Source organism: Physeter macrocephalus, chromosome 10, assembly GCF_002837175.3.
Source record: "Physeter macrocephalus isolate SW-GA chromosome 10, ASM283717v5, whole genome shotgun sequence".
NCBI lineage: Eukaryota > Metazoa > Chordata > Mammalia > Artiodactyla > Physeteridae > Physeter > Physeter macrocephalus.
The window spans coordinates 17,236,084-17,250,693 of NC_041223.1; the positions used below are offsets into that span (position 1 = coordinate 17,236,084).

General features: G+C 44.6%; 1 protein-coding gene across 5 annotated transcripts in view; it reads right to left on the minus strand.

Annotated features, from left to right (window-relative positions):
* Window positions 1-14,610, minus strand: part of SASH1 (SAM and SH3 domain containing 1) — a 338,740-nt gene that overhangs the window by 33,368 nt on the left and 290,762 nt on the right. For 4 of the 5 annotated variants that reach the window (XM_055087444.1, XM_024122578.3, XM_028494340.2 and 1 more), the window contains exon 9: window positions 3,660-3,792. In XM_055087444.1, the coding sequence (XP_054943419.1) occupies window positions 3,660-3,792 (133 nt within the window). Of the gene's footprint in view, window positions 1-3,659; window positions 3,793-8,551; window positions 8,768-14,610 lie in introns of those variants that run through there. The other variant, XM_024122579.3, reaches the window with a different exon arrangement.

Below are 14,610 nucleotides of genomic sequence, written 5' to 3' on the forward strand. Positions count from 1 at the left end.
GACTTTTCTCTAAAAGTAGTCCAATCACAGATCATGACTTCATATTTAGCCCAGGTGTCCACAGAGGTGTGCAAAGGCCCTTATTTACTCAGAATCTTAAGGGGCCTTGGGGAAATTAAGGACCTGTCACTCAGCAGTGGTCTGGAAATTTTCTGGATTCTATATTTGGCGTTGTCATCAGAGATTCCAATACTTCCGTGTCACGTTTGAGTTTGCGACCAGCTGGTTCACACATGCCCGTGATGTATGTAGCTCTACTTCCTGGTTCTGGCACGTCGGCATCTGGTAAAGAGTTTGGAGGGAAACGTGGCAAATGCTTCCAAAGAGGCCACCTTAGCCTGTGCTGCGGGCAGTCCTCGTGTGGTACAGGTTCTTCTGTCTGTGCCTGACCCAAGGCCTGAAATCCCAGCCCGGACTGGATTCCTTGGGTTTAGAGCATTACTTCTCCCATTCACCTCTGACTTGAAAGTACAAGTATCGAGTCAAAAGGACGACAATCAAGATGCGCTCATTCCATCATCATTTGGCGTGTGATTTGCTTCTTGCTCAGCTGAGATCAGAATACGGAAGGAAAGGGGATTCTGACAAGAGGAAGGAGGCAGGACACAGGATGGCTTAATGCCAAGAACACAGATCCATGCCCTAGACTCCAGCCCTGGATCTGCTACTCACCCTCTCCATGACTGTGGGCAATTATTTCATCTCTCCAAGTCTGTTTCCTCACCTGTAATAATGCCTACCTATTTTATTTTATTTTATTTGTTTTTTTTTTGCCGTGCCGTGAGGCTTGTGGGATCTTAGTTCCCCGACCAGGTATTGAACTCAAGCCACAGCAGTGAAAGCGCCGAGTCCCGATCACTGGGCAGTCAGGGAATTCCACCTGCCTACCTGTTTTATTAGTATCTATTACAAGGCTATTGAGAGGATAAAATTAAATGAAAAGAGATATGTGAAGGTACTTCATAAGCTGAAAAGCACTGTACAGAAGCGAATGATTCATTAGCAGGTTACAGATGAACTGGAGAAATGAGGGAAGGGAGTGGGTGGGTATCAGCTTTAGGCAGAAGAGACAGAAATGGCTGGATGAAGGGCGCTGCCCTGGCCTACAAGTTCATATCGTCTAAGGCCATGCATGCCCCAGATAAGGACTTGCAACTCAAGTTCCAAGGGGAAGACTGGGTGATAGATTGTAACTCTCCTGGCTTTTCCAAGACCCCAGAGCTGGGGGGTGAGAAATGAGGTGGGAGCAGAGTACAGACCCAGGACGTAGAGGAGTCAGGCTGCTCAGACGTTAACTCCGGGTCTCCGGCCAGCTGGCTCGGTGACCGTGAGTAAATTACTTCCCCTCTTTGTGTCTGTCGGAGTTTCCTTATTTGTGAAATGAGGGTAGTATTAGTGCCTGCCTCTGGTGGCTATTCTGAAGGTGACATATTAACAGGAACATAACATCTAAAGTGTTTAGGAAAGTGGCTGGCACACAGGAGGCTCTCCATAAACGCTCATTATTATTCAGACAACTTAGTATTGGCCCAGGTATGAGGGAAGTCAAAAGGATCAGCTCTTTGAAGGCCCAGGGGCAGGAGGAGGGGTTATGGGGAGTATGAATCTCTCCAGCTTTGCAAAGCAGGTGCCAAGGTGGCCTCTCTGTACCAGCATCAGTTCTGCTGCTACTGAGGAACCGCGGAAAGTTCTACCATGCAAGGGACGGAGGCGTTCTCATCTAGCACGGTGCTGGGTGCAGCCTGCAGTGGATGACCTCAGCTGCACACACACGTGGGGGCCCTCCCGGCGACAGTGGCAAGCCTGGTCAACAGCACCCCAGCTCCCCAGACACCAGACGTGTCACTGGGGGTTCAAACTCACTAAATCCACCTTCCATCTATGACGCCCAATTCATACCAAGATGAATCAAGGTTCAGAGCTAAAAATCCGTATAGCTACTACTTTTTACCCTACAGCTACCAGCTACCTCTTTTGGCATGTTTCCCCATTTTTTCAACTACGTCTCTCAGAGACAGTTGAATTGATTTACTCTGACATAAATATACAAATGAGAATATTTCTGCATTTTTATGAGTGTTATTCTAGTGGAAAGGCTGCCCCAACACATATGACTATCACATATGAAGGGGCTCCTGGGTGGTAGGCCCAGGACCAGGTACTTCTCCCATTTATCTCATTTATGGACAAGACCCACCAATCTATGCATGATATATGAGATTACATTTTGGCAAGCATGCATGAGGTTTGTTTTAAAAATGCAACGCTCCCAAGGTTGAATGATGGCTCTTCCATATGGTTCTACTTAATATTACCAAACGACACTGTGTGTGATTTCAGTAAGAGCTGCCACGGGGAGAGGAAGTCAGGCTATATTCTGTCCTGTGAAATCATGACAGACAGGCAGGTATTAAAACAGCCAAATGTAAATCAGCATTGCACCCGGAATTACCATGCAAAAGACACCCAGATGAAACCCTGGAACTAAACACAACTCTAAGTTTATGAAACTGGCCGTGAGGCAGATAGAGTCTCTCTCCCTCTGTTTCTCTGTCTCTCTCCTCTTTTCTTTTCCCTTTTTATCTCCACTTTCCCACAGTTACCCCCTCACCTTCAGTATTCCTCCAGGGGATTTAAACTGATAATTACATCAAACAAAAATTTTAAGAACAGCAGTAATAACAACAAGAAACCCTCATCTATTTAAATAAAGGGGAATTCAGTTCCCTCCAAGGTTTGATTTATGTACAACAAAAAAGCCTCTATAATGATATTTTTTAAACCTACACGTTAAAATTTTGAACTTCCTCGCAAGGTAGATGTGACACTTTAACAAGTAATGTGCTTTAAAAAAAAAACAAAAACTTCTTTCCAGTATTTCCTTCAATTCACTTAATTGTTTTCCAAACAGGAAATCTTACTCTTTTATTGTAACTTTTTGGAAGAATTTTACAAGATGTTGCAAATGCGCTTTACTAACAATAAGGAAGATGGACACGGCTGAGATTCAAACTGTCGTAACTGCACTTCAAAGGTTAACTATTCATTGCAATAAATCCAAGCTCATGCCCCTTTTGCCATTATTGCTTCCTCTGACAAGTGGCTTAGCCAGGGATCTAGCTCTTAAGGATCCACGTAGAATGCGAGGTCCTTAAAGCCTCATTGGAACTGAGACTTGAGACTGTTTACAGGAAGAACAAATCATCCCTCAGAGATCTGAAAGGACATTAAGTGCCTCGTCTGTTAGATGTTTGTTTGAGATGGAGGTATATTAAATTTGGACTAAATTCACAGGGTTAGAACCACCATCCTTTTGGGAGCAGAGGCTTACGCTCAGAAGGTGTTATAAAATAAAGTTTATATAAAATGGTATAAGGTCAAAATGAAAGCCGTACCACATCTTGAGAAGATTTCATTGTCATACACTAGCCATTTCCCATCTTTGTAATGTTTAAATAACTAAGCCCCTGGAATGCTGGACGCCAGGATCCTTCATTCCAGAAGGTACTGAGTGTTGCCCTGCTCACCTGCAGACCCGAATTCTCCCTCCGCACGCCTCAGCCAGAACTCAACCCGTTTTCTACTTTCATATTTTCTACTGATAGACGGACTCCAAATGATTTACTTTGGAATAAGCAGGGTGGAGTTTGCTTTTTTACCTTCGGTGCTGGGCTTTTTCATTTCTTCCACCCTGATTAGTTTCTTCCTCACTCTGCGAGTGGAGTTCACCAGCTTGTGCAACCGCTTAAACTTCACCGAGTCCTCAGCTTCATCATCCGACTGTTCTCTTGACTGGCAAAGAAACAAAGGAAAAGTTAATCAGATAACTGCCCGGTGCAGCTCCGCCTCACTGCCAGTCTGAACTCTGGCACTTCTGCAGCTGAACCTGGGGCACCAACAAAGCTGCCCAACAGGTTCTTGGAGCAACACGTATCATCATCTGAAGGTCTAATCTGGTGGAGAATTAGGTCCTAGGCACCACAACACACACCGATGCCCTGGCCCGGCATGTGGTGCATTTGTCTCAATGAATTCCGGGTCTCTTTTAGACAACTCGGGCAGGACGCTCTCCTAGGCTGGCCCTGTAATTCCAGTTACACTGCTGTGGCCTGGGCCAGGCTCTCTGTCTGGCCCATCGGGACTCGCTGTTTAACGTGGTCATCGACTACTTCTCCAACCCCAATTTCTGTTGACTTGTTCCAGTCCTCCCCGAAAATCAAAAGCAGCAGGGCAGGAAAACGGAAGAGATGCAAAAAGCCATCTTCGGTCCCATTTTAGAGGACCGTCTGCCACATCTCAGCCATCCCTCCTTCGGCCTCTCCCAGCTCCTTCCGAGAGCCCACGAGGCAAGCGTGGGGACAGGCCCTGCATTCCTCCACGAGGGACAAGGGAAAAAGCTGACCTTTTCAGCCATACAGCCCTGTCCATATTCCCCAGCATCCCATTTCGTTCTGCAGTGATTCAAGTATGCTCAGTCCAGCTGTTTTCCCTCAAGTATCAAACATTACAGAGAGAGAGAGAGAGAGAGAGAGAGAGAGAGAAAAAAAGTCTCTGCAGCAGTGACCCAAGCGAAAAACAATCCTTTCCTTGTGAACAAAATGCGGTCTCGTTTCCAAGTTAGCTTCAACATTCAACATGCAGCTTCCTCTGTTTTATCTGTTCAAAATGTGAAACAGAGTCTCCAACTCAGTGGATGTGCTGCCCGGGCCTGGCGTGCAGGTATCCCCGGGAGCGCAGAGCCCGGCGGAAGTGAGCAGCCTCCACAGAGCCCAGGCCGCTCGGAGCGGCTCCAGTTCACCCCGCGCATCCTGCCAACAGCCTTCTCTCCATCTCCTCCAACCTAGGTCACTGACGGAGTCCGGAGAGAAATGCCTCCAACCAAAACCAAACCACATCTCCGAACACGAGCCTAATGAGGAGAACTCCCCCCTCCAAGAAATGCTCTCGTTAATCCCAATTTTATAGAAACTAAATAGGTAAACAAGAGTTAGCGGAGAACAGTTCAAGAGGAAATGAGGTAGGGATTAGATTAATTACTTAGGCAGAAAAAAATAGTGCCTGCTGTGAGGCCACCAGTATTTCTGTAGCACTCTGGCCCTACGTAAGGGAGATACGACCCCTATCATGGCCTCTGTCCCCGCCCTGGAGTTCCCAGCACTGGAGCCATTGCACTTTCTCACTGCAAAATTATAAGCAAACCATTAACTCGCTAAAGAATAATTATTATAACCCATGAATGGCGAGTCATCGGGACAGGGGTATTTCTCAGGCTTCCCCTTCTGTGAAGTATGTCCATGTCCAGTTTCTTTAAAGGTCCCATGCCCTGTCTGCATGCACATTTCAGAATTAAGGTTAACTGCTGGTTACCCGGTAATGAAGAGAAGAAATCGACGCCCAGATAATAGGGGAAGGAGGATACACTGCATGCTGGTAATCAGGCTTAAGGCATTTGGTCTAAAACGTAAAATGTTAACAAATTAAAATAATAAGTACAGCTTCTACTACATAATGGCAATTGTCTGATTTGAATTTTACTTTTTCTTGGATGAATTGTTGGTTTGCGATGGAACGGTCAGAGTGGTCAGCCAGAGGAATGAGAACTTGGTTAGCCCTCATTCTGGGTAATCAGCACCTGAAGAAAACCACACTGCATGGAATTACACATAAACACTGAAAAACATTCTGCCTTCTTGATGTCTCTCAAAAGTCAAGTACTTCTAATAGAAGAGTCAACACTTGATTACAGAAAGCTTCTGTACCTACAAATCTAGACCATCTGTAACCCTCACGTTAAAAAATTCTGAAGTCAAGTGAAAATGAAATAAGCACAGGTTGTCCATAAATAAGATTCAGGAAGCTGCATCACAGGATGAAGATCACTCATACCTAGCCTGGGGGCTGCTGGTGGTGGTGTGCATGGGGGCTGGGGGGGAAGTAAAAAGAGAAATGGGACCTGGAAAGGAGTAATACAAAAATCTTGAGTCCACAAAGACACAAATCACTTGTAGGAAACAGACCACCGGAAGGAGCTTTTCAGGGAGAAATCAAAACAGTTAAACCAGGACAACAGATTTAAAGGCAATGACCTCCCCTACCCCACCCCATGCCGCACCAGTCCTACTTTCCTCTGCCCCAGATTCACTGGGGCGAAAAAGAACATATTCCAGGTACTTATTTAATTACTTTCACATGTTCCATCTATTTTTGAGGAATAAGAACTCTCTAGAACTTTGAATTAGTGTTATTTTTCTTTTTCTTAAAAAAAAACTAAAAGCCTGGAGGTGTTTGCCACTGACAAATCACAAATCATAGCAATCAATAACTTTCTTTGCATTAGCATGTTTTTGAACACTAGATGAGATAGATGCAGCACAATTTATATGAAGAGACATGTAGGATAAAACCAAAGTCATTCAAGATATATACATATATCTTATTATTATCATTTTAAAAATAGAAAATCTCCTCTTAAGTGAGCCCAGAAGTCACTGGAGGTAGTTGAACAGTGTATCCCAAGGATGCTTTTTATTGAGAGAGGTGTTGACTTCTCACTTCCTTCTGAGTCCAGAGGAAAAAGAGTTGTGAAATACTTGCCTTTAAAAAATTCTCTACAGCTGTTTCAACATAAAGACTCTGTAAAGGGCATGCAGTTTTCTTTTAAACTAAGGAGTAAAGCTTAAATTCCTCATTTCACGTGTCTCCTTTTAAATAAGCATGTGCCACTTCCCAAATGCTGAAGAAAAGACTTGTCTTTTTATTCAGAAAATACACCCCCCAGAGATCTATGTGTGAGATGGGGGTGTGAGAATTTTTTAAAATTAAGAAACAGATATGGGTATATAAAGAAAACCTCCACACCTAGAGGAACTTTGTAGAAGATGAGGGAAATCTGCAATGTATATAAAATGAATGATTGAGTCCAAGAAATAGACTCAGAGTTATTAGAAAACAGGTTTTAAATAAACTACAGTGAAAAAAATAACAGTGTATGTTTATATACATTCAAAGACGAGATGGTATCTCTTCCCCTCCCTGTCCTAGCCCAGGTCAGAGTGCTAAGATAAACTTTAGTTTGACCAGCTTCTAAATTAGAAGGTGAAAACCCAATCATCTGTATAAAACCCCCCACCTCCAAACCTGTAGTAGAAAAGGCAATTGATTTACCCCACCAAAGGATGTGGATTTACAATACTGTAAATAGAAACATTTAATTTCCAGCCTCTCTATTGCATATTTTTCCACCAGAAAGCCCATATGGCTCAACTTTTAATTACTTTGGCTAATGCTATATGTAGTAATTCTGTGGTGAATGCTTAAGTGTTTCATTTCTGGTTTCCATGGCAACATTACATCAGATTGCAGACAGCTGGCTCCACAGTTTTAAACCATAACAAATTGACCAAGCCAAGGCACAAAACTATAGCTGCTTTAAAGAGAGAGTACACAATTTGCCTGCCAGGGTGCTGAATGAGGAGGAGCCTATGGGGCCCTTTTGGCTTGTGACGGAGGGTGGAGCCTCCCTCCTTCTCGGCTTCTTTTGGAACATGTGTGCGTCCTTGACACATCTGCAGTGTTCTAATGGGAAAGACATGGAGCCAGCGTGGAGAACTTTTTATAACACAGCTACATTAAGGATGATCAGAAAAAAAGGAACACAATTAATAGCATCTGTAGATACAACAATGTGTGTGCTGGACGGAGCAAAGTAAAAGCATCCCCTTATTGTTCAGCTGAAGCCTGTCACTGCAGGTCGGTAACAGATGCTGCACTCGCCCCTGACCTTGTAACAAACAGTTCTTGCAAATCATCATGTGCCAGAACCAATGCTTTCCAAGAGCTGCGTGGCACAGTTGCGCAGGCACAGGAGTAACGTGCTGTAATAAAGATTAAACTGAACTTGCAAGGAGCAACTAGAACCCTTTTGGGGACCGCTGGAGACCCTTGCTGAGCACAGGATTACAGCTGTGCCTTTTGCAGAAACACACTTACTCAGCTTGCTTCCCCAGCTCCAAACACGTAGCATGCTGTCCCGACTAAGTTAACTAATCTCGCCCCCCGAACTACGCACGGGAACACTATATTTATGCACTTCTGAAAAGTATTCTGAAATCGGCGATATATTCGCCTGTGACATTCACGCGACGTCGATGGCGTAAACCTTCAAGTTAAGAGAAGGAAACCAATCGTAGGTTTGTGAAAAGCCGTGTGCAAAGCTGCCCGAAACCAAGTCTTCCGCACGAGAAGCCTCCGCAAGTGGCAACCAAGCTCCCAACCCCACGTACACACAACCCCTCGCATGCCCGCTTTATTCTCAAAATAATATTCACTCCTCTCCTCCAAAAGCTATGCCTTAGTATCGGGTGATCAAGCTAGGAAAGAATGCTCTGGGTTATAAGGTAGGGAAGTAAACAAAGGAAGAAGGATGAATCTAGAGGAATCTGAATAGGAAAGACGGAAGCATCATAGCCGGGAACAAAAAAATAAAAGCTTTTCCTTGAAGTGACGGAGAGCACATTTCCCCCTTCACGTGAAGCGTGTCCAGCGAACTTACCGGCTTCGGCATTGAGCAGGCCTCAGGGGTGATTCTGAGCTCGTCCGGGACCCCCGCCCCCTCCCCACTCCAGGCGCGTCTTCACTCCTGCTTGTCACCTCTGTAATCTCAAAGTGACGGGGAGGCACTCCTCGAACATGCTCCTTGGGAGTTACATGATCGGGCAGGCTCTGCCGGCACAGCTTACAATCCGAAGGAGAAGAAAGTGAAGACACTGGTTTCAATTAGCTGCTTGCTGCCTGCTGCCTGATTCCCCCAGTTCCTCGCTAACTGCATAACTTGTAAGAAAGGCAGAAGTCATCAGCTCTAAGCAAATCTCCTATTCACCACAAGGAAAAAAGGGAGTGTTGTACGTGGCAAACAATCCCTGTTTTCACTGACGAAGGCTCCCTGACCTCCCGCTGGCCTCCAGTTCCTTAATTACTGTCTATGGAATTCCAGAGAAAGAAAAAAAGAACGCGAGAATCTCAGCAAATCCGGGACAAGGACTCACCCTCACGAGTGACTGAACTGAAAAAAGATCTTTTTTGCAGATAGTCTCCCCAACACCCCCGAAGGGAGTCGTCGCAATTGAAAATAGACACCTTCCAAGGGCTATTTTTTGAAATTCCTGAATTAAAACTTATGATTGTGGTTTTCTCCTCAAGTTGTCACTTTCTGTCTCTCTCCCGCTTCGGTTTTTTTTTCTCTTCTGTTTTAACCACTAGAGTAAGTGTACGTCCCCTTCACTGATGCTTCTAAAACTGTCTTAACCAAATTGTTTCAACGATCACTTCAGAGCAGCTGAGTTCTCTTGGATTCTAAAATGTGAGCAAAGGGGACACTAGATGGTCACTTAATTTTCTCAGGGCTGTCTAGGGAGTGACGTCACATTCTGTTACTTAAACAGAACACCATCTCAAAAGGCAGGACTGAAAACCCATGTGAAGTTTCCGTGGCACAGGTTGTAAGTCATGTCTGTATTTTCAGGGCTAAATTCATTCAGTGGGGTAAGTCATGTATTCCCATTGTGTAGTCCGAGCTACCCACTCCTAAGTGCCTCTCCCTGTGTGGGTCTTTACTTATGTACTATGCGAGGGCCCCTCTCTTGGTAGGACATCACATAGCAGAGATCCCGGGGTATCACAGACGGCCAGAGCTCACCCTCTCTTCCTGGGCACCTGTCCTGCTCTCCTTCCCTGGGTCCTTTGGCATTTCTCACTCTGCATGAAATTCCCTTTCCCTCAATTTTTCTGCCCCCAAAATGTCTCCTCCCATCACTTATCGAATTTCCTATTATTTCCCCCCACAATGGTTCGCCACACCTTCCCTATACTGTCTGTTTGCCTTTTCACAAAGCCATTCCCCGATGCCCTCTCTGGTTTCACGTCCACTCCCTTCCACACTGCCATCTGAGGACCCACATGTGCCACAAGTGGTGGCAGTGCTTTCCCAATGTGGGACTTCAATCACCCATATTTATCAAATGCTCACAATTCCCAGGCACTCTGCTGAGTATCTGCACACATGATCTCATCTCACAGACAGTAAATGGCAGAGGAAGATTGTGACACTTCACGGTTTTGCTCCTGCACCACCCTGACTCGACCCGGGCTTCCTTCATCCACGACTGACAACCACACTGCATGCATCATTGTGCTGAGAATTCCTTAAGACTGTCAGTAGAAGTCTCACTTGAATTTCTTTGTTACCTCATGAAAACTAAGAAAACGTGCATGCCCCAAAGACAGTGGGGAAATACTCATAGACTTGGGCACTAGAACAGCCTGGCATTAATTTCCAAGTCCTCCAGCAAATCACTCTACTCCTATGGGTCTTAGTGTTCCTCCACGTAAATTTCATCTTATAACATTTGTGTTAAAGGGTGGATGTTTTACAAATTTTGTATATAATTGTGTATAATCGACCACCGTTGCTCGGAGCTCGGTAAGTGATTATTACATCTGCATTCTCTCTATTACTGATCGGAATTCAAACAAGAGCTATTTTGATTCTTGCAAACTGCTGTTTTAGGTGCCATGTAAATAGCAAAAACACATGAAAGCAAGTGAAAATGGCCAACATTTGAGGCTGAGTCTGAACAGGTTGTTTAGATACACAGAAGATTCTGGGCAGGATTCAGAGCCAGAACTCTGGAATCCCACAGACATAGGCTGAGGTCTCCTTTATGCCACTTGTGAACTCTCATTTATAAAACAGGCAATGACAAGCTTCTTAGGGTCCTTTGAGAGAATGAAAGGAGACCTTAACTGTGAGGCCTGGAGCCTGGAAGGTCCTGAAACCTCGACAGTGTGAGAGCGAGGGAGCTGGGCCTTAAGAGCCAGGTTTTGTGAGGCAGGTGGAGGGAAGGACCCATCTCCTGCTTCTCCTCCCAGTGGTCTCCTCTTGTCCACCCCCCTTATTTTTGGCTGCACCAAGCGGCATGCAGGATGTTAGTTCCCCAGCCAGCGATCAAACCTGAGCCCCCTGCAGTGGAAGCTCAGAGTCTTAACCACTGGACCGCCAGGGAAGTCCTTTTACCCCCCCTTTTTAACTGCCATGCTGCCACTCTCAGAGGAGGAGCCACGTATTTATGGAGACACTCCATGTAGGGAGCTACATGGGCACCCAACCAGGGCTTCTCCTTCCGAAGACAGGCGAGACCACAGGGACAGGGACCATGTGCATTCCCCTCCTTGTAAGTGCGGTGCCCAGTGCACCAGTGGGCCTGCAGCAAATAATGCACGTAGAATGAAGAAGTTCAGACTCTTAGCCCCATAGCTCCCAGCCTTTTCCTGTGTATCTGAGTAAACTGCGGGATATTCGAAAGACTAGCCTGGTCCAGGCCACCCTGAAACGTTTCTTGGTGGAGGGAAGGTGGAAACGGGGCAGATCAACTTCACAAAGGAAGAGCATCGCTGGTCTTGTTCACTGGGTAGTGGACTTGAACTTAGCCAGCACACAGTAAGTATGCAAATTTGCAGAGGACAGATTTGAGCATCTGACTCCCACTCTAAGGAACTATTCATTAGGTCCTCAGAGCAAAGTCCAAAGGCCATATTGTGAAAAGTAGGACTGCGTGGTAAGAGCCCTTACTTCCAGTTTCTGTGCACGTTACGCTCAGCTATGCAGACACTATGTGGAAACAGCCTCTCATAGCACCTGGTTCTCACACTGCGACTTCCTCACGGCATCTCAGATACCCCATCTCTCACATGCCTGCACACCTCTGCACGTGTGGATTCCCCTTCGGGGAATATCTCTGCCCACCCCCATCTACTTCCCTAGCTCCTACTCATCCTTCAAGATTCAGTTCAGGGTTTCCCTGGTGGTGCAGTGGTTAAGAATCCGCCTACCAATGCAGGGGACACGGGTTCGATCCCTGGTCTGGGAAGATCCCACGTGCCGCAGAGCAACTAAGCCCGTGCGCTGCAACTACTGAGCCTGCGCGCCTAGAGCCTGCAACAAAGAGAAGCCATCGCAATGAGAAGCCCGTGCACCGCAAGGAAGAGTAGCCTCACCCCCACCCCCGCTCGCTGCAACTAGAGAGAGCCCGCGCGCAGCAACGAAGACCCAACGCAGCCAAAAAAAAAAAAAAAAAAAAAAAAGATTCAGTTCATGTGTCACCTCCTCTGGAAAGCCTTCCTAGCTTTCCTCCTCATCTTCCTTAGGCCAGGTGGCTGCAAAGCAACCTAACAGACTTTCTCTTAGGACTTAGCTCAATACATTATCGCAGTATTACTAGCCCTTCACTAAACTTCAAGAGGACAAAAAGCACTGTCATTTCCATTCCCCTATCTGTATTTCAGTAACATTTATTGTTTATTCCTACTAACACAAGATATATTTTTAATTAGAAATTTTGGAAAATGCAGATACAGAAGAAAAGAGAAAGGAAATACTTACTATCTTCCTAATCATAAAAATCAGTAATATTTTGGTTTATATCTTTGGTATGTATCTTATATACACACGGTTTATATCTTCATACACACACGCACGCACACACACACAACACACTTTTATGTTCCTTTTTTTTAAACAAAAAAGGATGACCTTGTGATCTTTAGCTTTAGCTGTTCCACCCCCCAACAGTTACTATCAAGGTCCCCAAAGCCTCCCTCAAATGAACACAGGTGTAAATAGAAACAAAGTGCCCGCTTATAATTGTGACCCTCTGAGCCACACTGCTGCCTCTTAATGTTTCCTTTAGAGAAAACCCTGGGGCCCTCAATGTACACTGTTCAAACTGTTTTATAACTTGCTTTTAAAAATCAATATCTTTTGAACATTTCCCCACATCAACAAATATTCAAAAAATAAAATATGACAATACTTTAATGATTCAATAGTATTCAGACACAGAAGTACACCATACTTTACTTAAATACTATCCTCAATCATTGGACATGTGCATGTTTCCAATTTTTCAATATTGTAAAATATACTCCGATGAACACTGTGGTAAAATTTCTAATGCATCTAATACATTCTTTCTTTAGAATAAATGATTAGATCGTTGAACTGATGGGTAAAGAATGGGCATATCATTAAGTCTTTTGATACATTTTAACAATTTGCTCAGAAGAAACACTGTATTATTTTAAAATCTCACAAGTAGTATAAAAAGAGTACCTATTTCTTCACACATCTGACAACACTGAACATTACAATATTCTTCCCCACTGAGACAATTAAAGATCATATCTATATTTGAGATAAATAGATATTTCCTGATTGAAATCAATGGAGGGATGTACTGATTCGAGGCATTAGGAAGAAGAAGTAATAGCAATATGAGTAAGGTGGCTTTACCTGGACTTACAAAGGTTATAATCTAGAAGTCTGGGGGTAGAGATGCCCCAGGAGAAGTTCAGAAATACGATTAATGTAAGTCAACTGTGATAAATGGGTAAGAGGAGCAAAGAGATACAGGGATTCAGAAGTGGGTGAAATCACCTCTGGCTGGGGAAACTGAGACATGCTTCAGTGAGGGGACGGGCACTCGCCATGGCTTTGGGGGCATTTCCGTGTCCCTATATGAGCCCAGAAGTCCCGTGTTTACATGGCTCCTGCTGACCTTAGATGCCTGCCTATCTGGACGGTCAAAGAAGAGTTCAGCTGATGCTGCTGTCCTTATAAACAGCATGTGACACCAATCAACAACAGCTTCACGGCCCTCCTCTTCTCCAAGCTTGATTTCATAATCTCTCCAACATGCCTGATCTCCCTCCACTGGTCCAAGAAGTGATGCATTCAAGGTCCCTCCCTACCTTGGGGGCAGCATATTGGCTCCGGCTGGACATGTTCAAGGTCAGCTACCAGTCATCATTGTCTGGCTGTGGCCGGGGCCTTCCGATCACAGCCGTCAGGTTAATGTGTTATTCTTTGTGTTTATAGAAAAATTTGTTTCACTCTTTGAAGAAGTTAGAATGACTTTAAAAAGTGTTTATGAATTGCAGGAACTATATAAACTATGAAACACATTGTGGGGTTTTTTCCCCTAGTTTCACAAAGGAGTCAGGGGAGGACTCATCTGTTTAGTAAGAAATATTTTGCTCATTAGCTGGTGACATCATTGCCCTCTGAAATTAGGAGATTTTTGTCAGCATATGGAAAAAAAGATGAAATTCCATTCTTCTCCCAGAGGTACAGTGTAACACTGAAATAATCTCTCTGGCAGTTTCAAAATTAACTAGTTGTCACCAGATTTGAAGAAGAAGGAGGAGGAGACAGAGGAGGAGAAGATAATTACATGATACTCATACTTGTAAAAAGTATGTGAGAATTTGAGGTAATGTTACCATCCCCTAGAGGCAAAGGCTTGTCAGCACTTAATTCACTTAAAGAAACTGTTTAAAAAACTAACTACAGAACCAAAGGAACAGCAAAGGGATGCTACATTCCACAATAAACTCTATTCTTTTTCTTAAAACTCATGAACTCTGAATTGCTTTTAATCACCCCCAAATAATGTTGCTACTTTCCCTATAAGGAATGAGAAAATAGAAGACCTCAGGAGTCCTACAGCCACGTCTAGGGAGACTTGAATAACAAGTAAGCACACTCGTCCCAATTCT